Raw genomic sequence first — 25,669 nt, 5'->3', positions numbered from 1 at the left:
AGAAATCATTTATGGATGCAAAACTGAGTTGTGAAAGTCTGTTGTTTCTTGGACTGGAGGATAATGTTTCCTATGAGTCCACACAAGGATCATTGAACTTTGTGCCACATGTCAATGATCTAGAAATATGGAATAAGATTTAAAATTTTGACAACCATACAAAACTTGGAGGAGTGGCAAACAATGAGGATGAAATAGTCTGTAACAGGACACACATAAAATGGGCTGGCAGAATGGACATACAAATAGCAGGTGGAGTTCAATACTGAAAAATCAGAGGTGTCACATTTTGGCAGAAGGGAATTAATGGTACAATTCTAAAAAGTGTGCAGGACCAGAGGGATGTGCATCAACTCTTCACATATTCAGAAAGCAGTTAGGGAAGGATATATGGGATCCTGGACTTCAGGAATAAACACATTGAATGTAAAAGTGAGGATGTTATGCTGAACCTTTGTGAAGCTCTGATTAGTTGCATCGGGTTCTGGTCACCACAATCTCGGAAGATGTAAAATTTCTTGAAAAGATTAGATTAGATTAGATTAGATTACTTACAGTGTGGAAACAGGCCCTTCGGCCCAAAAGGTACAATGGTGATTTATCAGAATGGGAGTTTTAGTTACAAGAATAGGTTGGAAAGACTGGAGTTATTATCCATACAGCAAAGGAGATTTGGGGAGATTTGCTGGAGGTGTACAAGTTTATGTTATGTTTAGATAAAGCAGGCATTAAAAACACTCTTTCCATCAGCTAGACAAGTAAAATGATACACAGTTTTCAGAATTAGCAACAGGGGGAATGTGAGGATGAACTTTAATATCCAGTGAGTGGTAATAATCTGGAATTCATTACTCAACAGGATAGTGTAAGCAGGAACTATCAATGATTTCAAAAGAAAATTGATTAGCACTTGAAGGAAATAGATTTTCAGGACTAAAGCTATCAAGCAGAGAAGTAGGGCTGATTGGATTGTTCAACAGTGAATGGTATTGGTTGACTTAGAGTCAGAGAGTCACACAACATGGAAACAGATCCTTTGGTCCAACTAATCCACGCCAACCATGTTCCCAACCAGTCCCACTTGCATGCATTTGGCGCATATCCCTCCAAACCTTTCCTATTGATGTACTTATCCAACTGTCCGTAAAGCTTTCTGCTTTTCTCTCCTTTAAGGCACTCTTAAGGCATGCTTCCACGTCAGATTTTTAGTCGCTTGTTGTTATATATTTCTCTCTCTTTATTCTCCATATTATAGGACACAGCATTTGTTGCTCATTCTAAGTTGCCATCAAACTGAGTGTTGATGAACTGATGGCTTCCCATGCCAGAAAAATGTTTGCATTTATATTTGGCATTCTTAGGGAATATCCCAAAATGCTTCTAATCCAATGAACATGTTTAAATGTAGTCAGTACTATGTAGGTAAACATAGCAACTTTCACTTATGGAGCTAGGATTATCCCAGTGTACATTACAGTAATTAAAGTAACGTATTAAATTGAGAAAATCCCTTTGAGTTATCCCCTTATTGTGAATTAACGGCTTCAAGAAGTACTTCTAATGATTACTGCCGGTGAACAATATCAACATGAAAATGAACGGAACCATTTCCAGAAGGGGCTAGGCCTCAAGCCTTCATGGCACTTACTTTGAGTCAAATGGGTGTAACAGGTTGCTGGGCTGGCAATAACGGTGTCTGCAGACAACGACAAGAGCCACAAAGGAGGCTAGAAAGATAGTCGCAAGGACCCCAATAGCTACAATAACCACAGTCTCCATGGCAACAAAGCTACAGAAGTGTTTTAAGTTGGATGAGGCACTGACTTTGTCCCGTTGTCCTCTCACTTGGCTATGGCTTCATCTTATCTGAAATCCAAATTAGAAAGACATTTTATTTACTTCAATAACAATTATGTAAGTAAATAATAGAGGATATCATTTTAAAGGGGGTGTAGGAACAAAAGGACATGCTGGCAGCTCAATGTGGATGAGCAGTTGTGAAAGTGGTTTAAAGGCATACAGAACTTTGAGTTTTATAAATGAAGTAAATCAGCCAAGGTGTGGTAAAGCTTTACAAAGCAGTAAATCAGCATGAACTGCATCAAATATTCGGCACTACACTTTAGGAAGGATATAAAGGCAATTGATATAAAGGCAATGCATAACAGATTGACAAGAATGGTTCCAGATATAAAGGACTTCAGTTTTATGGAGAATTTGGGGCTGCTCGACTTAGAGAAGTGAAGGTCGACATGGGTCAAAGATGTCAACATCATGAAGAGGCTGAGCAGAATGGACACGAAGAACATGTTTCCATTAGTGATCGGTTTGAACCAGAGGACACAAATTTAAAATGAGAAAAGTCGAGATGAGGATATATTTTTCTTCGCATCAAGCAGTTAGATCTGAAATGCACTGACTGGGAGTTTGCTAGAGACGGATTCAACCATGGCTTTCAAAAGGGGAATTGGATAATTACGTGAAGAGAAAAAGTACAGCATCATGAGGAAGGCCAAGTTCATCTTGCAGAGAGATAGCATAAAAGCAATGGATTGAAAGGTCAGATGATGTACTTGCTGTTCAATTAAGCATGGCCAGTAGGCTATAGGTGATAGTTTGAGCTTACCATCATTGAAAACATTTAAGTTAAAACATGATCAAAGCTGTTGGACATCATTATGGAGGAGGATCCAATCGTCCTCTGATAATTGCTCTTAACTGGCCCGTGACTTGGAATGCCATCTTGTCCAGGTCACACAGCATCATGAATTGAACTTACTCCATTATGGCTACATTACTGCGAGGTTAAATTCCTGGGCTTTCCAAACTCATTGTGAGGACACCATCTCTCGAAAACCTAACACCAAATTCCCAAGGGAATTAGTGATGGGCAAACATTGCATTAATAAAATCAATAAAACCTCACAGGTTTTGACTCCACCCCTGCTCTCTCAAACCCAATAACAATATTTCAGTTTGGTAAGCTATAATTAATAAGATATAACTTGATACTCAGCAGTGGCACAGTGGTTAGCACTGCTGCCTCACAGCGCCAGAGACCCAGGTTCAATTCCCGCCTCGGGTAACTGTCTGTGTGGAGTTTGCACATTCTCCCCGTGCCTGCATGGGTTTCCTCTGGGTGCTCCGGTTTCCTCCCACAGTCCAAAAACATGCAGGTTAGATGAATTGGCCATGCCAAATTGCCCATAGTGTTAGGTGAAGGGGAATGGGCCTGGGTGGTTTGCTCTTTGGAGGGTCGGTGTGGACGTGTTGGGCCGAAGGGCCTGTTTCCACACTGTAAGTAATCTAATCTAAAACATGGCCTCAGCCAATTATAATCAATATTAATGATTAAATGAGGAGCTGAACATATTATGTCCAAATTTATGGACATAACTAACTGGGAAAATAAATGATAAAGGGGATGTAAAGGTTTGCAGAGCGACACAGCTAGGATGGTTGGACAGGCAAAGATATGGAATAATAATTGAATAAAATTCTGAAAAAATTGGAATTTTCCATTTTAGTAAAAAAAATTAAAAATGTGAGTATTTTTGGAATAGTGAAAAACTGGGAAACGTTTGCATTCACAAGATCTTAGTGTCCTTCTACATGAATCACAGTGAGTTAGCATGCAGGTAAAGCAAGCAAAGAGGAAGGCAAATGGTATTTTAACTTTTATTCCAAATAGTTATATTATAAGCAAAGAGTCTCATTGCATTTAGGCATTGCTGAGGCCATACCAATTATATTGTGCGCAACTCTGGTCTCCTATAAGGAAGAATGTGCTTGCCATAAACAGTTGGCAACAAAGGTATACTAAATTGGTGAGGAGAAAGTGAGGTCTGCAGATGCTGGAGATCAGAGCTGAAAATGTGTTGCTGGAAAAGCGCAGCAGGTCAGGCAGCATCCAAGGAACAGGAGAATCGATGTTTCGGGCATAAGCCCTTCTTCAGGAATGAGGAAAGTTTGTCCAGCAGGCTAAGATATAAGGTAGGGAGGAGGGACTTGGGGGAGGGGTGTCGGAAATGCGATAGGTGGGAAGAGGTCAAGGTGAGGGTGATAGGTCAGACTGGGGTGGGGACGGAGAGGTCAGGAAGAAGATTGCAGGTTAGGAAGGCGGTGCTGAGTTCGATGGATTTGACTGAGACAAGGTGGGGGAGGGGAAATGAGGAAACTGGTGAAATCCGAGTTCATCCCTTGTGGTTGGAGGGTTGCTAGGCGGAAGATGAGGCGCTCTTCCTCCAATCGTCGTGTTGTTGTGGTCTGGCGATGGAGGAATCCAAAGACCTGCATATCCTTGGTGGAGTGGGAGGGGGAGTTGAAGTGTTGAGCCACAGGGTGGTTGGGTTGGTTGGTCCGGGTGTCCCAGAGGTGTTCTCTGAAACCCTCCGCAAGTAGGCGGCCTGTCTCCCCAATATAGAGGAGGCCACATCGGGTGCAGAGGATGCAATAGATGATGTGTGTGGAGGTGCAGGTGAATCTGTGACAGATATGGAAGTGTCCTTTGGGGCCTCGGAGGGAGGTGAGGGGGGATGTGTGGGCGCAAGTCTTGCACCTCCTGCGGTTGCAGGGGAAGGTGCCGGGAGTGGAGGTTGGGTTGGTGGGGGGTGTGGATCTGACGAGGGAGTCACGGAGGGAGTGGTCTTTACGGAATGCTGATAGGGGAGGGGAGGGAAATATATCCTTGGTGGTGGGGTCCGTTTGGAGGTGGCGGAAATGACGGCAGATGATACGCTGTATATGGAGGTCGGTGGGGTGGTAGGTGAGGACCAGTGGGGTTCTGTCCTGGTGGCGGTTGGAGGGGTGGGGCTCAAGGGCGGAGGAGCGGGAAGTGGAAGAGATGCGGTGGAGGGCATCATCGACCACGTCGGGGGGGAAAATTCGGTTCCCCCCAACGTTGGTTCCTGGAATGAGAAGAATGTTCTCAGAAAGACTGGACTGAATCTTCCCAAAACTCGGCTAAGTGTAATTTTTGTTCAGTTTCCTACACGGTTTCTCTCTATGAGTTTGAGTGAGTTTTCACAGCCAATCTTCCCAAACCTGTCTGATAAACTATGAACCATGCCACTATGTTGCCCTGCTTATATTCTCACAGTTAAAAATCACACAACACCAGGTTATAGTCCAACAGGTTTAATTGGAAGCACACTAGCTTTCGGAGCAACGTTCCTTCATCAGGTGATTGTGACAAAATTCTCACAGTGATACATTGAGAAGTAGTGACCAATGCCAGAACTTCCCAGGATTCCTGGCCTTGAGGTAACCTTTAAAACCTGGCTATGCACCTGGTCACATGGCATCTAGAAGTATTCATCTCCCTGATAGTTCAACGTGAAACCCACATTCTTACCTCATCAGAAGCAAATGATTCAACTGTTAGGCACTGTTTAGCATGGAACTCCCTCAGAGCACTTCAAGCAGTTGACATCTCTGAAATATAAACCAGCATTGCTTCATATAAAATACCATCTTCCCATTCATTTGTGTTTTTATGATAAGTATAGAAAATTTTATAATGGATCAGTTGTAACCTATGGGACTATGGTTCTTCAGATTTCACCATGACAGCAGTGACAGGCTACAATGAATTAACTTGTTTAGTTTAAACTGAGTCCAACAAAACTGTAGAAAGGCCAGTTTTCAAAAAAAGTATTGTTTGTGCTCACAACGATCATTTTGCAGAATGCCTCACATAGTTTGCTTCCTGGCTAAGGGGGTAAGAACAATGAAACCCTATTTTCTCATGGATTTTATCACAGATTTTACTTCATACCCTGGTCTGTAGTCCTTCTCCAGTTCACCATATTAACAAATCCTCTATCAGCCATTTTACAAATCTCTTGACAAAAATCAGGAACTGGATTGGTTCCACATTCATATTATTAAGGAGTTATTGTGTAGGCTCCTGCCCTAAATCTCCTTCAACTATGTCAAGTCTTTTAAGTGTTTCTTGGATGTGCTCCAATATAGTGGGTCTGTTTTGTGTCCACTGGAAGAAGAATTTACTCTTTGAGAGCCATTTTACATCATCCACAGTTACAGCAGTTCCTTAAAACTAGCCATTGTGCAGTGGATTCAGTCTCAATTACAGCATAGTCACATTAGTAAAACCAGAAGTAAACGTGATGATTAACAAACGAACCAGTGGGGTGATGGGGAGAAATGTTTCAATGCAAAATTGTTACAATGGGGAAATCTGGTGGAAACAGGTTCAGATTTGAGGGGAAAATGAACATATCCTTGAAAAAGAAAGGAATTTTGAGATGAAGGGTAGAGTAGATGAGAGCAACTATCTAAATGACCTTTCAAAGAACCAGTCAAGGTACAATGTTGCAAATTACCTTCCTTTGTCCTGTTGCTTTCTGGGAAAACAGAATAAAACACTTCGAGCTCCTGAAGTTAAAGGGGTGCTCTGTGTAAGAGCATAATGCCAGAAGTGACACGACACCAGGTTATAGTGCAACAGGTTTACTTAAAATCACAAGCTTGTGATTCCTGGGCTTTACAAATCCATTGTGGGAACACCATCACGGGATGGGCAGACATTGCATTAATAAAATCGATAAAACCTCACAGATCTTGACTACATCCCTGTTCTCTCAAACTCAATAACAATGTTTCAGTTCAGCAAGCTGTAATTAATGAGATATAACTTGATACTCAGCACTTGGCCTCAGCTAAATTATAATCAATATTAATGATTAGACGAGGAGCTGAACATATTATATCCAAATTTATGGACAGAACTAACTGGTAAAATAAGTGATAAAGAGGTTTAAAGGTTTGCAGAGCGACACAGCTAGGTTGGTTGGACAGGCAAAGGTATGGAATAACAATTGAATAAAATTCTGAAAAAAATTGGAATTATCTATTTCAGTTAAAAAAAGAAAAATGCGAGTATTTCAAAATCACAAGCTAATGATTTTAAATAAACCTGTTGGACTATAACCTGGTGTCATGTGACTTCTATCATTGTCCACCTCAGTCCAACACCGACACCTCCACATCGTATGTATAATGCAGTACATATAGTGCAATAAATCTTTTAAGTACCGATTAGAGAGAAAGTTCAAAATAAATGCACAAAGCGTAGTGCACAAAGCATGACAGGTGAAATTGAAATTTCAGTAACATAATGCTTCAAATTTTCATTCACAGGAGAACGGCGATTAATGAACCTAGTAGAGTGAACTATATAGTGAAAGCAACAGAACTCATGCCAAACTGTAGTGAATAATATTTCACTGGGTCTAGATCTGGTCACCACACAACAAGAGGTAACTGAAATCCCTTCATCCCCCAACTCCTCACAATCCACTCCACCACTCAATTTACAGGAACAGCCAGGGAATCTTCAAAAGACGTTTTGCCAACTTAAGAGTTAAATTACAACGGCTCTGGCTCTGAATCAAATGTTTAGAAAAGAAACATTTCTTTGTAAAGTTGCTGTGTACAAATCAGCAACTTTACAAAGTAAAGCCCAATTTCTATTCAGTGCTGCATTCACCTCTGAAAAGTCACCTCTTTTCACTGAGGGAACATGTTAGAAAACAAATGCAATGGACTTCAGATAAAACATTGTGCAGATCCTTTGATGGAACCATTTTTTGTGAGTTAATAAAAAAATTAATCCATTAGAGGTGTGAATATTTTTCACTAACTGTGAGAGATAAACAGTGAATAAGTTCAACCTTGTCGCTTTTTTATTTAAACATGGAGAGGACCAAAGTTATCATCTATAGTCCTCATCAGAAATTTCAAATCTTTTGTTATATTATTGTACAATTCATATGGAGCTAGGAATTACTTGTTATGTAAAAGCATGGCTTGAGATATTACATTTACTGATGTATGCCATAAATATCGGAACCAAATACTACCAAGTAATGCTTAAAGTAGCATGCTGCCACCAATCCTCCTTTCTGTACTGAGTTTAAAAGCCTGTTGATTAACAGCAGTAGAGGGAGAGTCTCTGGTGAATCTTAACAAGAAGAGGCACTTGTCTTAACAACAAGATGTAGTTCATTGCATGATAGGGATTTACAACAGCTAGCGACATAATTACTTAGACGATCAGGAGCCAGGGTTAACACGTCTGGACTCCTCGACTCCACCCAAGACTGCATGACATCTCCCCGTGTCTGCGTGGGTTTCCTCCGGGTGCTCCGGTTTCCTCCCACAGTCCAAAAGATGTGCAGGGTCAGGTGAATTGGCTATGCTAAATTGCCCGTAGTGTTAGGTAAGGGGTAAATGTAGGGGTATGGGTGGGTTTCGCTTCGGCGGGTCGGTGTGGACTTGTTGGGCCGAAGGGCCTGTTTCTACACTGTAATGTAATCTAAATCTAAAAGAAACATCATGAGACTGGGTAGAGCTTAATTCAATATCTGACATCTATCCTTTCAGAACCTTACCTCACACAACAATGCCCTTCAGTCATAGAGTCATTGAGATGTACAGCACGGAAACAGATCGTTCGTCCAACTCGTCCATGCCGACCAGCTTTCCTAACCTAATCTAGTCCCATTTGCCAGCACTTGGCCCATATTCCTCTAAACCCTTCTTATTAGCAAGGTTTTTGAAGGTTTGTAGCTCAGGTTAAGGTTTAGGATGTAGGTTTGCTCACTGAGCTGTAGGTTTGATATCCATTCCTTCCTATTCATATACCCATTCAAATGCCTTTTAAATGCTGCAATTGTACCAGCCTCCACCACTTCCTCTGGCGGCTCATTCCATACACGTACCACCCTCTGCATGAAAACATTGCCCCTTAGGTCCCTTTTATATCTTTCTCCTCTCACCATAAACCTATGCCCTCTAGTTCTGGACACCCCCACCCCAGGGGAGACCTTGTCTATTTATCCTATCCATGCCCCTCATGATTTTATAAACCTCTATAAGGTCACCCCTCAGCCTCCCACACTCCAGGGAAATAGCCCCAGCCTATTCAGCCCCTCCAAATAAATCAAATCCTTCAACCATGGCAACACCCTTGTAAATCTTTTCTGAACCCTTTCGAGTTTCACAACATCCTTCCGATAGGAGGGAGACCAGAATTGCACGCAATATTTCAACAGTGGCCTAACCAATGTCCTCAAAGGTCTACCTGCCACACTGGGAGCAAAAAGAATTACACTGGATGATGCACAAGTAGTTTTGAGTCTAAAGTAAGAACTTTTTTAATTTGTGGGAACCAGAAGACAAAACAGCCTTGTCTCTCTGGCCCTTGTCTCAGATTGGAGCTAATTGTTTGGAAAAATCAACATCTTAACCCCAAGCTAAGCTTTCGACCAAATTTTCTCTCTCTTAATATTATTAACGGCATTCTTCCACCTTTGCAATATCAACCTGTCTCGACTCATCCACTGCTGAAGCATTGATCCGTATGTTCGTAAGCTCCAGACTCAACTATTCCAATATTCTCCCTGGCCAGTCTCGCATTCTCTACACAATGTGAACTTCAATTCTTCCGTAGGGGTTTACACTAACTCACACTCAGCCATCATGAGGGGCATGGACAAGATAAATAGGCAAAGTCTTTTCCCTGGGGTCAGGGAGTCCAAAACTAGAGGGCATAGGTTTAGGATGAGAGGGGAAAAAGAGACCTAAGGGGCAACTTTTACACACAAAAGGTGGTGCATGTTTGGGATAAGCTGCCAGAGGAAGTGGTGGAGGCTGCTACAATTGCAACATTTAAGAGGCATTTGGATGAGTATATGAATAGGAAGGGTTTGGAGGGATATGGTCTGGGTGCTGGCAGGTGGGACTAGATTGGGTTGTAATATCTAGTCGGCATGGACGAGTTGAATCGAAGGGTCTGTTTCCATGCTGTACATCTCTATGATTCTATGTCTGTGTTCAGGATGCTAAATCAATTTAAATAGTTGCTATGCTTAGCACGGTGACTGCACTGTTGACTGGAGGGATAGCCAGAAATATCCTAGGATCAGTCCAGTCTGCATTCAATGAGTTCATTTTGACTGCCAATGGTCTCCAAGTCGCTGGGCGAGGAGAAGAAGCAGCACAGGCAGCTATGCTTCATGTTCCTGATTCTTAATGAATGGCTTCTCCAGGAAATCTGCCAAGCATCTAGATGTTGGCTGAGGACACAATACGCCCTGGCTTGCTGATGTAGAATAGCAATTTTTCTGAGGTAGAGAAAGGGACTGCCAGTGTCTGTGAAAGTGAAAGACCAGCAAGAGTAACTGTTTTCAGCAGTGGAGGGTGAGAAGGGACGATCGTTTTCAAAATCAACCATGTGTGATATGACAGTGTAGTGCAGATAATGCTGGACTAGGTACATGGAGGTTGGCTTTCAGTCTCCCACAAACGTATAACAGGGTGTCTCCAAAACTACAGGCATGGAAAGCAGAGCCCTCCACCATTTTGAAATTACTAAGTAACAAGCTATTGAGAGCAACATTATCCACTGCATTATTTACGCATCAGAAGTAAAAACACTGGGGAATCTTTTACGATCAACATGATGAGGAAGCAATGGTTCTGAAAGGTTAATGTTGGTGCTGCATTAAGCTCCAACTTAGTCTTGGGTAGACAGTCAAAGAGTCCAGGTAAAAACAATGATTGCAGATGCTGGAAACCAGATTCTGAATTAGAGTGGTGCTGGAAAAGCACAGCAGTTCAGGCAGCATCCGAGGAGCAGGAAGATCGACGTTTTGGGCAAAAGCCCTTCCTGTCTGAACTGCTGTGCTTTTCCAGCATTACTCTAATCCAGAATCCTAAGTCAAAGAGTCCAGCTGTAGATCCCAATGGGTCAGACATGACACCTCTGGATCCTGATAGGATCATAGGAACAGGAATAAGCCATTCATCCCACAAGCCAAATCCACCTAATCAATGAGATCATTGCTGATCTGTGGCCCAACTCCATATACCTGCCTTTGGCCCATATCCCTTAATACCTGCATAACAAAAATTTACCTAACTCAGATTTAAAACTGACAACTGATTCAACATCAACTGCCATTTATGGAAGAGAGTTCCAAACCCTTTGTGTGTACAAGTGCTTCCTACATTCTCTCCTGAATAATTTATCCCTTATTTACAGAATATACACCCTAGTTCTTAAGTCTCCAACCATTGGAAACAGTTTATCTACCCTGCCTTTTCCTGTTTATACCTTGAAGATTTTGGTCATATCACCCTTAGTCTTCTAAATTCTAGAGCATATAATCCCCCCTCATAACGTAACTCCTGAGGTCCAGGCACCATTCTTGTAAAACTATGTTGAATTCCTTCCATGGCTAATGTATCCTTCCTAAGGTGTAGTACCCATAGTCTGATGAGGGGCTTATGTCTGAAACATCGACTCTCCTGCTTCTCGGATGCTGCCTAACCTACCATGCTTTGCCAGCGCCACACTTTTCGACACTCACTTTCCAGCATCTGCAGTCCTCACTTTCTCCTGGTAATTATGTCCAGCCAGTCAATATTACTTGTACCTAGTGCTATCATGCAAATAATTACACCATGTTGTTAAGAGAAGTGCCTCTTCTTGTTAAGATTCTATAATAGTTTATCTTCTATCGCTATTAATTAAATAGACCCTTGGACATAATATGGAAAGCAGGATTTGTAGCACCTCAACCACTGCCTGCCACTGGTTGGTACTGCTACATACAACACCTGCCAGCTGGACCCTGGCAAAAAGTAGCAGTAAATACTGAAGATGGCAGCATATGAATGTTTCTTTAGGTACTGTTTTTGCCTGTCATATGAATTGAGGTTGAGAGACCACAAATCCTTGTAATTTATAATTGTGACTGAGGTCCTATTAATGGCATTACCTCTCTGCTTCATGTGTCCCAGATCCTGATTGGCCACCAAGGCTTCCTTTGCACCTCCAATTGGCCACTGGCTTGTTTGCTGACCACTAGCTGACTGGATGAGTTAAGACAGCAAATGGGAGCATGGGAGCAAACAGAACATTCACCGTCCATTCAACCTCTGTCAGCCCGTCAAGAAACATAAAATTCAGCCCATAAGAACATAAGGACGCCATTCAGCCCTTTGGATTTCTCTACCACTCAAATAGTTCATGACTGGCCTGCACCCTTACCGAACAAAAATCTACCAATCTCACTCCTGAAATCTTGAATTATACCTCCAGCATCTATTGCCTCCTCAAGAGAAATAATTCCAGATATCCACTATCCTAAGTGCTTTTCAATTTAAATCCTGAACTTTTAAGGTTATGTTCCCTTATTGTTGGTTTGTCACCATTATCTGACAACTCTCGATATCTCTGAGCAACAAAGAATTGGGCTGTTACTGTATATTTTACAGTGTACCCTTCATTCCAAGGGCAAATAAACCAGCACTTGTGACCATTCACAGATGTTGATCTAAACCTTACTAATTTTTTGGGCCAGCTCATTAGTCTCCTTAAACTGATTCACCCTCATAAAACTCCTTCTCAGACTTTGCGCTTCACAATCCCTCTGCTGCCTGGCCCCACCATCCTCTTATAGAGATTATAATTTACCTGTTCTCAGACAGATTTTGACACACCTCTGGAACAGGTGGGTCTCGAACCCAGGTCTCTACCAGAGTTAGGAGCTTTACCTGTGCAATACAAGAGTCCTTACAGATTTTGTATCTATTGTCTTAACCAATCAGCTCTCGTCATTCTCTTCTCTGCTGGGGTTTTGTTTAAGCTGCTCCATGGTGCACATGTGAATATCAAAGCAACATCTTTGTCAAGTCATGGTAACTATAGTAACCTCATTTTCTGGTCACAATATCAAGAAAGTATAGCAAGCCTAGTACTCATATAACCACCTGACCCATTTATAAAAGCATGCTTTTATTGGGTTTCAACCCATTTCATGACTATAACAAATCTTTTTTTACAATCTGTGTACTCTTGGTGCCACAGATTTCATTCTTGTTCAAAGTGTTATCTGATCACTCATGATTTATTTTGTACATTTGCACTCGCCACCCCCTCTCCGAGGTCCCTTCTGTACATATTCCCCAGCAATCCAGCAAATACAACAGGCTAGTGACCTACACAATAGCTTCTTTGCGGCTGCTAGGAAACTGATGAGAAGTATCTAACACATGGAATCACACTGGTGCCTCAACTTTTCGCCCTTATGGGTGATTGGGATTAAGAAACTGAGAGTTATATGTCTGAGTTTGCACATTGTAGTGATTGGAAGGAGATTGGCCACGTGGATCTCATTGACTACAAGTTCCCTGATTGAAGTTGCTAACCTGGGCCAATCAGGGAGCCCTGGCTGACAGAAATAAACAGAAGTCTCAGGGGTTCTCTTCACTCTAGGGACTGGCTCTGAGCTAACTGGTCAGATCCATGTACTATGCAAGTGTAAATAAAGGGTGACTTGGTAACAGGATGTCAGCCTCCATGGAATTAATTCATACACGACATTAAATTAGAAAGGGCAGAAATTCTGGTCAGGAAACAAGAAATTGGAAAGGAAATTATTTGCACCTCAGGCTATCCCAAACCACTTCACCATTGTACCAAGAAGGGTGGTAAGGACAAGACAGGGAAGTATAGACCAGTGAGCCTGACATTGGTGGTGGGCAAGTTGTTGGAGGGAATCCTGAGGGACAGGATGTACATGTATTTGGAGAGCAAGGACTGATTAAGTATAGTCAACATAGCTTTGTCCATGGAAAATCATGTCTCACAAACTTAATTGAGTTTTTTGAGGAAGCAACAAAGAGGATTGATGAGGGCAGAGCGGTAGATGTGATGTATATGGACTTCAGTAAGGTGTTCGAGAAGGTTCCCCATGGGAGACTGATTAGCAAGGTTAGATCTCACGGAATACAGGGAGAACTAGCCATTTGGATACAGAACTGGCTCAAAGGTAGAAGACAGAGGGTGGTGCTGGAGGGTTGTTTTTCAGACTGGAGGCCTGTGACCAGTGGAGTGCCACAAGGATCGGTGCTGGGTCCTCTACTTTTTGTCATTTACATAAATGATTTGGATGCGAGCATAAGTGGTACAGTTAGTAAGTTTGCAGATGACACCAAAATTGGAGATGCAGTAGACAGCGAAGAGGGTTACCTCAGATTACAACAGGATCTTGACCAGATGGGCCAATGGGCTGAGGAGTGGCAGATGGAGTTTAATTAAGATAAATGCGAGGTGCTGTATTTTGGGAAAGCAAAATTATGAGGGGCATGGATAGGGTAAATAGGCAAAGTCTTTTCCCTGGGGTCGGGGAGCCCAGAATAGAGGGAATAGGTTTAGGGTGAGAGGGGAAAGATATAAAAGAGACCTATGGGGCAACTTTTTCACACAGAGAGTGGTACGTGCATGGAATGAGCTGCCAGAGGAAGTGGTGGAGGTTGGGTACAATCACAACATTTAAAAGGCATTTGGATGGGTATATGACTAGGAAGGGTTTGGAGCGATATGGGCCGGGTGCTGGCAGGTGGGACTAGATTGGGTTGGGATATCTGGTCAGCATGGACGGGTTGGACCGAAGGGCCTGTTTCCATGCTGTACATCTCTATGACTCTATGACTGTATGAAATATGGCTGCCAATTTGCACAGAGCAGGTTCCCACAAACAGCGATAGTGATAATAACCAAGACAATATGTTATCTCAGTCCTCAGTTCCTCTGGGTACTGATCCAGGCCCAAACAACTACAACAACTTCATCATTGACCTTGTTATCATGATTAAGGAATCTGTACTAACAATAACAAAGAAACTTGGAAAGGTGTTTGGCATAGAAGGAGGCCTTGCAGCCCACCTTAAATGTGCTGGCCAAAAAGACGTTTCCCACTTACCTGCCTATAGTGGGTAGCTTATGCCACTTCCCGTGCACAGCAACATGCACTTTAAATACAATGAGGGATTCTGACTTTTCCACCCTTTCAGACAGTAATATCCCGATCCCCTACATCCCTCCCATGTCCTTTGGGTGAAAGAATCTGCAAATCCCCCTAAGCCTTCCCACCAATTACTTTAAATCCCTGGTCTTTGGCTATTAACTTCTGCTAATACTACACTCTTATCCAAGCCCCTGATAGACATCAGTGAACTCTCCCTTTAATCATGTTGATACAAAAAGAACAGCTTCTCTGATTCTTGTTCCTTGCTAAAATTCTCCATTCCTGGCAATATCCTTATGAATTTCCTCTGGATTCTCTCCACTACAATCAAATGTTTCCTGCATTATGGTGATCGTAACTGTACACAGTACTTTGCGTGCAACCGAATCAGTGTTTTAGCAAGTTGTGGTACAGTCTCCAGCTAATCCAGTTCACCCTGTGTGACATTAAGAAACAGCTGAAGGCACAAGATACCGCACAGGCTATAAGCCCTGACAGTACCTCAGTAATAAAAGTGCAGACCTGTGCTCCAGACAAACTAGGCCTCAACTCAAGCCATTTCTCGACAGCTTGGATGATGGCATTTAATAGACAAAGTTGAAAGTTGCTCAGCCATACCCTGTCCATATAAAGTTAGACAGATCCAATCCGGCAAATGATTGCCCCAGTTACTCCATTCTCAATCATCAGAAAAGTGATGGAAGGTGTTGTTGATAATGTGATCAAGTGGGACTTGCTTAGCAACAATGTCCTCACTGACATACAGTTTGGTTCTGCCAGGATCACTCAACTCTTTATTATAGCCTTGGTCCAAACAGGAAAATAGCACTGAACTCAAGACAGGAGATGGCGTCTGTCCTTGATGTCATGGTTGCATTCAACTGAGCGTGACATTAAGGAGTCACCGCAAAACTGAAGTCAATACAATCAGAGAACACACTCTCCACTGGCTAGTATCATGCTGAGCAGAAAAGATAACAGTTGTGGTTATTAGAAGCTAATTATCTCAATTCCAAGACAACAATCTAGGAGTTCCTCTGGATAGTGTCCCAAGCCTAAGCATCTACAACTACTACTTCATTGACCTTCTACTGATTATAAACTCAATAAAAAGAAATGTTTGCTGATGATTGCACAATATTACAATCATTCACAATTCCTCACATCATGAAGCAGGACTAGTCTATATGCAGCAAGTTTCAGACAACATTTAGACTTGGGTTAATATGTGGCAAGTAATATATGTTCTAAACAAGTGCCTGGTAATGACCATCTCAAACAAGAGAGACTCTAACCATCTGCCCTTGACAATGCTGAGTCCCTCACCAACAACATCCGAAGGATTACCATTGATGTGAAACTAATCTGGGCAGGCTACTTAAATAATGTTGTATTAAGAGTAGTTCAGAGATTAGGAATTCTGTGATGAGTAACTTACCTCCTAATTCCTTAAAGTCATACAGTCATAGAGATGTACAGCGCAGAAACAGATCCTTTGGTTCAACTTATCCATGCTGACCAGGTATCCTAACCTAGTCTAGTCCCATTTGCCAGTATTTGGCTCATATCTCTCTAAACCCTTCATATTCATATACCCATTTAGATCCTTTTAAATATTGTAATAGCACCAGCCTCCACCACATCCTCTGGCAGCTCATTCCATACACGGACCACAGTTTGTGCTAAAAGAGTTGCCCCGTAGGTCCCTTTCAAATCTTTCCCCTCTCACTCTAAACCAATACCCTCTAGTTCTGGATTCTTTCAACCCAGGGAAAAGACCTTTCTATTTACCCTATCCGTGCCCCTCATGATTTTATAAACCTCCATAAGGTCATCCCTCAGCCTCCGACATTCTAGAGAAAACAGCTCCAGCCTATTCAGCTTCTCCCTATAGCTCAAACTCTCCAACCCTCGCAACATTCTTGTAAATCTTTTCTGAACCCTTTTAAGTTTCACAACATCCTTCCTATAGGATGGAGACCAGAATTGCACGCAATATTCCCAAAGGGGCCTAATCAATGTCTTATTCAACCGCAGCATGATCTCCCAACTCTTATACTCAATGCTCTGACCAATAAAGAAAAGCATACTAAATGCCTTCTTCGCAATCCTATCTACCTGAAACTGCACTTTCAAGAAAATATAACCTGCACTCCTGCACTTTGTACTGAACATCTGCAAGGAACCTGTCAGAAGTGAGACAGAATACACTTCCCCAGTTGAATGCTGTTCTGACAACACTCAAGAAGTCCAACACAATTCAAGACTGGCACCAATCCCATTCTTTCACAAATATTCACTTCCCCCACCACGGTGCAAGATGTATTGCAAAGCGACAAGCCTCCTTCAACCTTCCAAATTCACAACCCGTAGCAGATGGATGAGGGCATCACCTGGAAGTTCCCCTCCAAAGCCACATGCCAATCTAGCTTGGAATATTGCTGTTCCTTCATTGTCACTGGGTCATTTCCTGGAACCTGCTTCCAACGAGTACTGAGAGTGTCTCTCCACCAGATGGAGTGCAGTGACTCAGAAAGATAACGCACCACCTTCTTAAGGGATGGATAACACCGTGCCAACGATATCTATATTCCACAAAACAATCTATAATAACATCTCCTTGCTCTTATAACCCAGGCCAAGGCCAATAAAGGAAATATCCTGTACACCTTCTTGACCATCTACCTGTCCTGCTACTTAAAGTGATCTATAGTCACACACCCTAAGTTGCAGTTCATTTTGCCCCGTGTTTTTGTCGTTGTGCTTCTCAAGGTATACATTGCCATCAAATGAAGACAGACACCTATGATCCTTTGTGGATAATGATCAGCCTATTCTTATGTTTCTGAAGTTTCCTTCCTCACTATCAAATAAATGGCTAAGATTTGCTTCATTTGTCAAAGTTCTTAATCATGGCCACTACAGTTCTGTGTGAAGCACAGATTTATGCAACACATTGCATAAGTCTCAGCTCTGAGTTCTTCAGAGATTCATCAGAAAAAGCTTTCAGTCACAAACACGTTGAATAACCTTAACCCTTTGCTTCCTGCCAATAAACCAAATTTGAATCCAACTACCACTTTCCCGAAGAGTCCATGTGTTTTTAATTTGCTAATGAATCTGCCATGGCAAATGCTTTACTAAAATTTATACAGACTACATCAAAACATGCAACTTTTACCAAATATTCTTGTTACTTCCTCAAAACATGAATTCATTTTAGTCAGACACAAGTAACCCTCAACAAATCCATGGTTAAAGCTCTTATTTAATTCCTGCCTCCCTAAGTGATGATTTATACCATCTCTCAGAATTTTGTCCCAATAATCTTCTCACCACTACAGTGAGACTGACTGGCCTTTAACTACTCGGGATCCTCTTCTTAAGCAACAGTGCATCAACAGTCCACCAATCCTTCAGCAACTCTCCGCTCGAGATGATTGGAAATGGTTATCACAGCCTTTGCTATTTTTTTCCTTGCTTCCCTTAGCAGGCAGGCATACATTTCATAGTGCTGTAGAATAGAAAAGACGACATTCCACCCATTATGTTCAAGATGGTCATCAAACTCCTATCTATTCTAATCCCATTTCCCAGCACATGGCCCATAGCCTTATGTTCTTGGCCTTTCAAGTATCATTCAAATACCTTTTAAATGTTATGATGGTTCCTGCTTTCACTACATTTTCAGGCAGTGAGTTACAGATACCCACCATTCTCTAAGCTGAAATGTTTTTCTTTAAAACCTCTGCAACTTACATTCAATCTATGCCCCATGGTTATATTATAGAATTACAGAAAAATTATAGAATCACAGAATCCCTACAGTGTGGAAGCAGGCCATTCAGCCCATTGAGTCTACACCACCCTCCAAAGAGCATCCCACCCCCAGACGCATGCCCTACCCTATATTCCCCATGGTTAAACCACCTAACCTACATATCTCATGACACGATAGGCAATTTAACATTGCCATTCCCCATAACCTGCACATCTTTGGACTGTGGGAGGAAACGCATGCAGACACAGGGAGACCATACAAACTTCACACAGACAGTTGCCTGGGGGTGGAATCGAACTCAGGTCCCTGGCGCTGTGAGGCAGTAATGCTAACCATTGAGTCACTATGCCACCCTATCATTTTTATCATTCGTTCCTATCTAGCTTACTGATGCCCGTCATAAGTTTGTACACCTCAATCAGATGCCCCAGGAGAATGTGAGGACTGATCAGCGTCAAAACATATAGCACTGGTAAAGCACAGCCAGTCAGGCAGCATCCGAGGAGCAGGAGAAAGTGAGCAATGCTGATGCGGGAGTCCTGATAAAGGGCTTATGCTCGAAATATCAATTCTCCTGCTCCTTGGATGCTGCCTGATTGGCTGTGCTTTTCCAGACTTTTTGACTCAATCAGATCCCCCCCCCTCAGCCTTCTCTGCTCCAGGAACAACAGCTCCAGCCTATCTAGTTACTGTTCATAGCTGAAACTGGCCAGTCTGAGTACCACATCCTGGTGACTCTCCTTTGCACCCTCTCCAGTGCAACCGCATCTTTCCTAAAGTGTAGTGACCAAAATTGCTGTCAACACGCAAAGTCATAGAGATGTACAGCAAGGAAACAGGTGCTTCAGTCCAACCCGTCCATGCCGACCAGATATCCCAACACAATCTAGTTCCATCTGCCAACACCCAGCCCATATCCCTCCAAACCCTTCCTATTCATATACCCATCCAAATGCCTCTTAAATGTTTCAATTGTACCAGCCTCCACCACAACCTCTGGCAGCTCATTCCATACACATACCACCCTCTGCGTGAAAACATTGCCCCTTAGGTCTCTTTTATATCTTTCCCCTCTCACCCTAAACTTATGCTCTCTAGTTCTGGACTCACCGACCCCAGGGAAAAAACTTTGCCTATTTACCCTATCCATGCCCCTCATAATTTTGTAAACCTCTATAAGGTCACCCCTCAGCCTCCAACGCTCCAGGGAAAACAGCCACAGCCTGTTCAGCCTCTCCCTATAGCTCAAATCCTCCAACCCTGGCAACATCCTTGTAAATCTTTTCTGAACCCTTTCAAGTTTCACTACATCTTTCCGATAGGAAGAAGATCAGAATTGCATGCAGTACTCCAATAGTGGCCTAACCAATGTCCTGTACAGCCACAACATGACCTCCCAACTCCTGTACTCAATACTCTGACCAATAAAGGAAAGCATACCAAACACCTTCGCCTCTATCCTATCTACCTGCAACTCCACTTTCAAGGAGCTATGAACCTGCACTCCAAGGTCTCTTTGTTCAGCAACACTCCCTAGGACCTTACCATTAAGTGTATAACTGCTAAGACTTGCTTTCCCAAAATGCAGCACCTCGCATTTATCTGAATTAAACTCCATCTGCCACTTCTCAGCCCATTGGCCCATCTGGTCAAGATCCTGTTGTAATCTGAGGTAACCCTCTTCGCTGTCCACTACACCTCCAATTTTGGTGTCATCCGCAAACTTACTAACTGTACCTCTTATGCTCGCATCCAAATCATTTATGTAACTTTTTAAAAAATTTTATTTTATTCGGTTGTTAAATGCCTTAATACTTTCACCCTCGTTATGTTAAACCCATGCAATATTTTGTAGTTCTCCTAATAATCTACAACATCTGCTTCATCCTTTTTTTCTGAAACTAGGTGTGAGATAATGGAAGGTAAATATACAATTGACAATGAGTACCTGATGATTCTACAACAATAAAGCAGACAGAAACTTATTATGAAGCTGGAGTAAGACAACACTAAACAGCTGTATTCAGTAACTTGTATAAGTAGACTAAAGAATGTTACAGTCCTGAAGAAAGTGATTAGATTAGATTACTTACAGTGTGGAAACAGGCCCTTCAGCCCAACAAGTCCACACCGACCCGTTGAAGCGCAACCCACCTCCCTACAATTACCCCTTCACCTAACACTACGGGCAATTTAGCATGGCCAATTCACCTAACCTGCACATTTTTGGATTGTGGGATGAAACTGGAGCACCCGGAGGAAACCCATGCAGACACAGGGAGAATATGCAAACTCCACACAGAGAGTCGCCTGAGATGGCAATTGAACCCAGGTCTCTAGCACTGTGAGGCAGCAGTGCTAACCACTGTGCCACCATGCCACCCACAAGAGAGAGCCTTACTCTACTTTTTTAAACTGAATGTAAAGCCTTCTCTACACTGTCCCAGCAAATACTCCCAGGACAGATATAACACAGGATTCAATACGTACTCTAAACTGAAACTAAAGCCCTCTTGATACTATCTCCATGAAACTCTCCCAGGATGGGGACTGCATGGGGTTAGATGTTCAGTAAAGTTCCCTCTGCTATTTTAAGCTGAAAATACAGCTCTCTCTGCATTGTTCTTCTCAAAAGGACAAAAATGCACATGGGGTGCTAGTGATCAAGGAGTGGTAACCTAGTCAGGAGGGAGTAGCCTTGAAAGGGGATAGGAGTAACTATGACGTTGTCACATACTTTTGGCAAATAGTTTGTGTCATGCCTCCCCGTTGGTCCCACCAGTAAGCTCAGTAGCCCTGGCTACTGTGTGACCAAACGGCTGAGAAAAAGTGCGAGACAGCCGCGGTCCACGCAGACCTGCTCTCAAAAAAAATTATGAGTCTTCCATTATCAATGCAGCAGTCCAGATGGGAAGTGTCCCGGAAAAACAACGTCCCCGCAGCCTTGTCCACAACTGCAAGACGTGATAGCTGAAAATGTGTTGCTGGAAAAGCACAGCAGGTCAGGCAGCATCCAAGGAGCTGGAGAATTGACGTTTCGGGCATGAGTCCTTCTTCAGGAATGGCTCATGCCCGAAACGTCGATTCTCCTGCACCTTGGATGCTGCCTGATCTGCTGCGCTTTTCCAGCAACACATTTTCAGCTCTGATCTCCAGCATCTGCAGTCCTCACTTTCTCCTGCAAGATGTGATAAGTCATTAAGTTTACATGCTTAAAACCCGCAACAAGGTCCATCTCGGTTCAAACCGAGACAAGGACCTTGAGACGATATCTCCTGCCTTATGTGGAGCTGAGACCGGACACCACTTCCCGGGAGCTGACTCGCCTGGTAACGGATGACCCAGATAACGTTGAAGAGGGGGACCGTAAGGGCGGCCCACCCTACAGATGGGGCAAGCATAACTACCCAGACCTTCTACAACAGAAGTTATCAAAACTCAAGTTAGGGCACAGAGTACAAAAAGACCGCAACCGAAACTGGCAATGAAACAGCCGAGACAATGCCTTATGGAAGGAGTTGTTATCGAGCCAGTATACGACAGAACATCTGTCCCAGAGGTAATTATCCACTACCCCGTCGATGGGCTGTTCTGCAAGAACTGCGACACCCTCTTCCCCACAGTGAGCCTGTTCAAGACTCATTTGACTAAAGTGCACAGAGTAAAGAACATTCAAACAAAATGTGACAAAGCAGGAGAGTACCATGCAATCGCCTGCCACTATCCAAAATGCAAAGGCAAGAAACAATCCCCAACAGGGGACTTTGCATGCAGCGCATGTGACCAACAGTTTTCTACTCAGTCGGGCCTTGGTCAACACGAGAGGCACAGACACCCTATTCTGCAGAATGAAAAACAACTCAAACCTGCACCCAAAGTCAAGGGCAAACCGTGGAGAAGTGATCGCGTATGGTCACAGGAGAAGGTGGTACTCCTGAGGGAACTGCAAGTGAGATTTGCAGGATGCAAGTTCATAAATAAATCAATCACCAGCGTCCTGAAATCAAAAACCCTGAAACAAATCTCAGATAAACGCAGACTCCTGGCATACAGCCCAACGGAGGTCCAAACCCCAAACGAATCAATGACAGGTAACGACTCGCACGAATCAGAGGCAGAGAGTGTCCAGGAAAATCCCAACGATCAAAACCTGGGCCAAAGAGCCAGCCGAACAACACTGGCTTCGAGCCCTAAACACAGAGACATAGATGACCAGCTTACACAAGCTGAGGAGCTCTTGAGCACGAGGAATGACCTTGACATCTTGCCCTCGGAGTTGGACGAGTGGAAAGCATTACTGACCTGCTAATGAAAAAGAGGAAAGGACAGAGCAAATTAAGAGGCCTAAAAAAGACCAGGCCAAAAGAGACAAAAAGACCGGTAACAATACCGGAGACAAAAAATGATGGGCAGCACATAGAGCACTGTTCAGAGTGACACAGCAGCTATACAAAACTAACCAGCGCCAACTCGCTCACGAGATCATGGGGGTGCCGACCTCATCTGCATGTCCTCTCTCAAAAGAGGAATTGGAGACATGTTTCCATGAGAAACTGTCATCGCCAAACCAAAAATCAAACATTAATGAGTACACCTCATACACCGGTAAAGTTGATGACGGGTCCTTGATGAAACCCATAGAGGTAGAAGAGGTTGAAACAGCCATCAAGGGGATTGATGAGAACAGTGCCGCTGGACCAGACAGCCTGAAACTGCAGGACACAAGAGCAATCCACGAACAAGAGGAAACTCGTCTACCCCGCCTCTTCTCCCTATGACTAAAGTCAAGCACGATACCCAATTCACCAAAAAAGAGTCAAACGGTCTTGATTCCTAACTGCGAGGATAAATACCATATGAAAAGCATTGACAACTGGCGACCAATAACTATCTGTCCAATGCTGCTGCGACTGCTCACGAAATTAATGGCAAAACGCTTTAGTGAAACAATCGAAATAAACCCCAGGCAAAAGGGGTTCCTAGCAGCCACTCCTGGATTCAATGAAAACATTGTCATCCTCGAAAACATCATTAAGGGAGCAAAACACAACCACAAGGACCTCGGAGTTGTCTTTGTCGATCTGGCGAAAGTGATTGACTCGGTTGGGCACAAACTATTAATCACTGCCTTGCAAAGAGTACAACTCCCCAAAGCCTTTGTAGGTCTTATCAAAGGCCTCTATCAAAGACCTTCCAGAGTGGTGGAAGGGAACGGAAACTTTACCACCCGAATAAACATTGAGAGGGGCGTAAAGCAAGGCAACCCACTCTCACCAATCTTGTATAACATTGCTTTGGATCCGTTGGTATGCTCTCTGGAGAAGGCCAGCTCAGGGGTCGCCATGCCCCTGGCGGCAGAAGTGTCAACTGCTCAACTTTGGCCTTTGAGGATGACATTGCCCTTCTAAGCAACTCCCACACCAGAATGGCAAGGAATCTGAAGTTGCTCCAGGCATACTGTGACCATACAGGTCTCAGTATCAACATCGCGAAGACAACGGGATTCCACTTTACATTTAAAAGGAAGATCTTCTTATACAATCACTTCGCAAACTGAAAGCTGTGAGATGGATCCATAGCCTAGATACCCCCAGGTGACACAGAGAAATACCTGGGTGCCCATATTGATCCGTGGGCAGGTGTGGCAGAAGGGGAGTGGGAGGAGAAGCTTAAGTCCTGGGTTAAAGGAATACAGGCAGCACCACTCCAACCACGACAACGGATAGCAATTCTGAAAACACATGTCATCCCCAGACTGTATTTCCACTTGATCACTGTATTTCCACTTGATCCTAGCAGACGCATCTCAGACTACCCTCACAAAACTGGACCAAAAAATCCGTAACGCCACCAAAGAATTCCTACACCTCCCACCTCATATCACTGATGGCGTCCTGTATACCAGTAACAGGAACGGCGGTCTCGGCGTCCCAAAACTGGAAGTGCAGATTCCATCTGCGAATGTTCGCAAACGCGAGGCCCTTGAGATGTCCAGTGATGTGGTCATTCGGGCCTCCTTTCAGTATAAAGGAGAGTGCAACACAGACACCGTTGTGGGACTGCGAGACCTCAAGGTCCTAAAAGAAATTTAAAATATCCTACCCAGCAGCCGTAATGGCGGCGAGGAGGAAATGGACCCGATGACCAACATCATACACCAGCACGCCAGGCGGCAGACGCTGGACAACAGAAACCACCCAACAGGTATGCAGGCTGGAGGGAATGGGAATTCGAAAAGTTGCAAAAACTGGAATGTCAAGGGGCATGCATCCAGTACTTTAGAGACGACAAGATCGCTAACTCATGGTTAAAAGCAGTAAAGCAGCAAAAATCCTCTAGGTTTATAAACAGCTTGCTCCTGTGGTGTAATCTATACCCGACAAGAGCTACACAATCTGGAGGAAGACTAAATCAAAACAAACTGCGCTGAAGGCGTGAGACGGCATCGAGACAATCTCACAGATCTCAGGATGCTGCCCATTTGTAAAAAAACGCTCGCATAAAACGCTATAACAAGATCGCTGACCAGTTGCAAAAACATGTCAGTAAGTACGGCTGGATATGGTACGTGGAGCCCAGATTGTTCGCAAAAGATGGCTCCCTATGGAAACCCGATCTTATATTTAGGAAAGAGCAAAAGATCGCGGTAGTAGGTGTCACAGTGTGGTACGAAAATGACAGTAAAGCACCGGAAATGGCATGACGTGAAAAACGTGGCAAGTACAAACACCTGAATGTTGAGATAATGGAATTCACAGGAGGCTTGGATCCCAAGCACGTTGGCTTCATAATGGGCACACGAGGCAAGTGGCTGGGCATGAATAACTGCCTCATGAAATTCCTCGGCATCGAGAGATTTGAGACCTTCGCCCAAAAGACATCAAGACTCACATTGTCACTGACACTCGAAATATTACAACTCTTCAGTGACAAGTGAGCAAACAACCAAGAAAGTGATAGCACCGAGACAAGGATCGGCTAACCCCCACCAAAAAAATGATATAAAAATAAAAATAAAAAAAGGGGGCACGATCCACTAACACCAAGG

At 43.3% G+C, this 25,669-nt stretch overlaps 1 protein-coding gene across 4 annotated transcripts in view; it reads right to left on the bottom strand.

The window, feature by feature from the left end:
- tmem98 (transmembrane protein 98) overlaps nt 1–25,669 on the bottom strand; it is a 60,078-nt gene that overhangs the window by 26,954 nt on the left and 7,455 nt on the right. For 3 of the 4 annotated variants that reach the window (XM_043675271.2, XM_043675272.2, XM_087977917.1), the window contains exons 2-3: nt 5,354–5,433; nt 1,649–1,866 (exon numbers count right to left, since the gene is read on the bottom strand). In XM_043675271.2, coding sequence (XP_043531206.1) covers nt 1,649–1,779 — 131 coding nt within the window. In that variant the 5' untranslated portion in view covers nt 1,780–1,866; nt 5,354–5,433. The remainder of the gene's footprint in view (nt 1–1,648; nt 1,867–5,353; nt 5,434–25,669) is intronic. The other variant, XM_087977918.1, reaches the window with a different exon arrangement.

This window comes from Chiloscyllium plagiosum, unplaced genomic scaffold, assembly GCF_037043375.1.
Source record: "Chiloscyllium plagiosum isolate Xiang-an unplaced genomic scaffold, Cpla_swu_hap1 HiC_scaffold_32, whole genome shotgun sequence".
NCBI classification, from domain to species: Eukaryota; Metazoa; Chordata; class Chondrichthyes; order Orectolobiformes; family Hemiscylliidae; genus Chiloscyllium; species Chiloscyllium plagiosum.
Note: the sequence above shows the minus strand (reverse complement) of the source record. Positions and strands in the feature narration are given on the sequence as shown.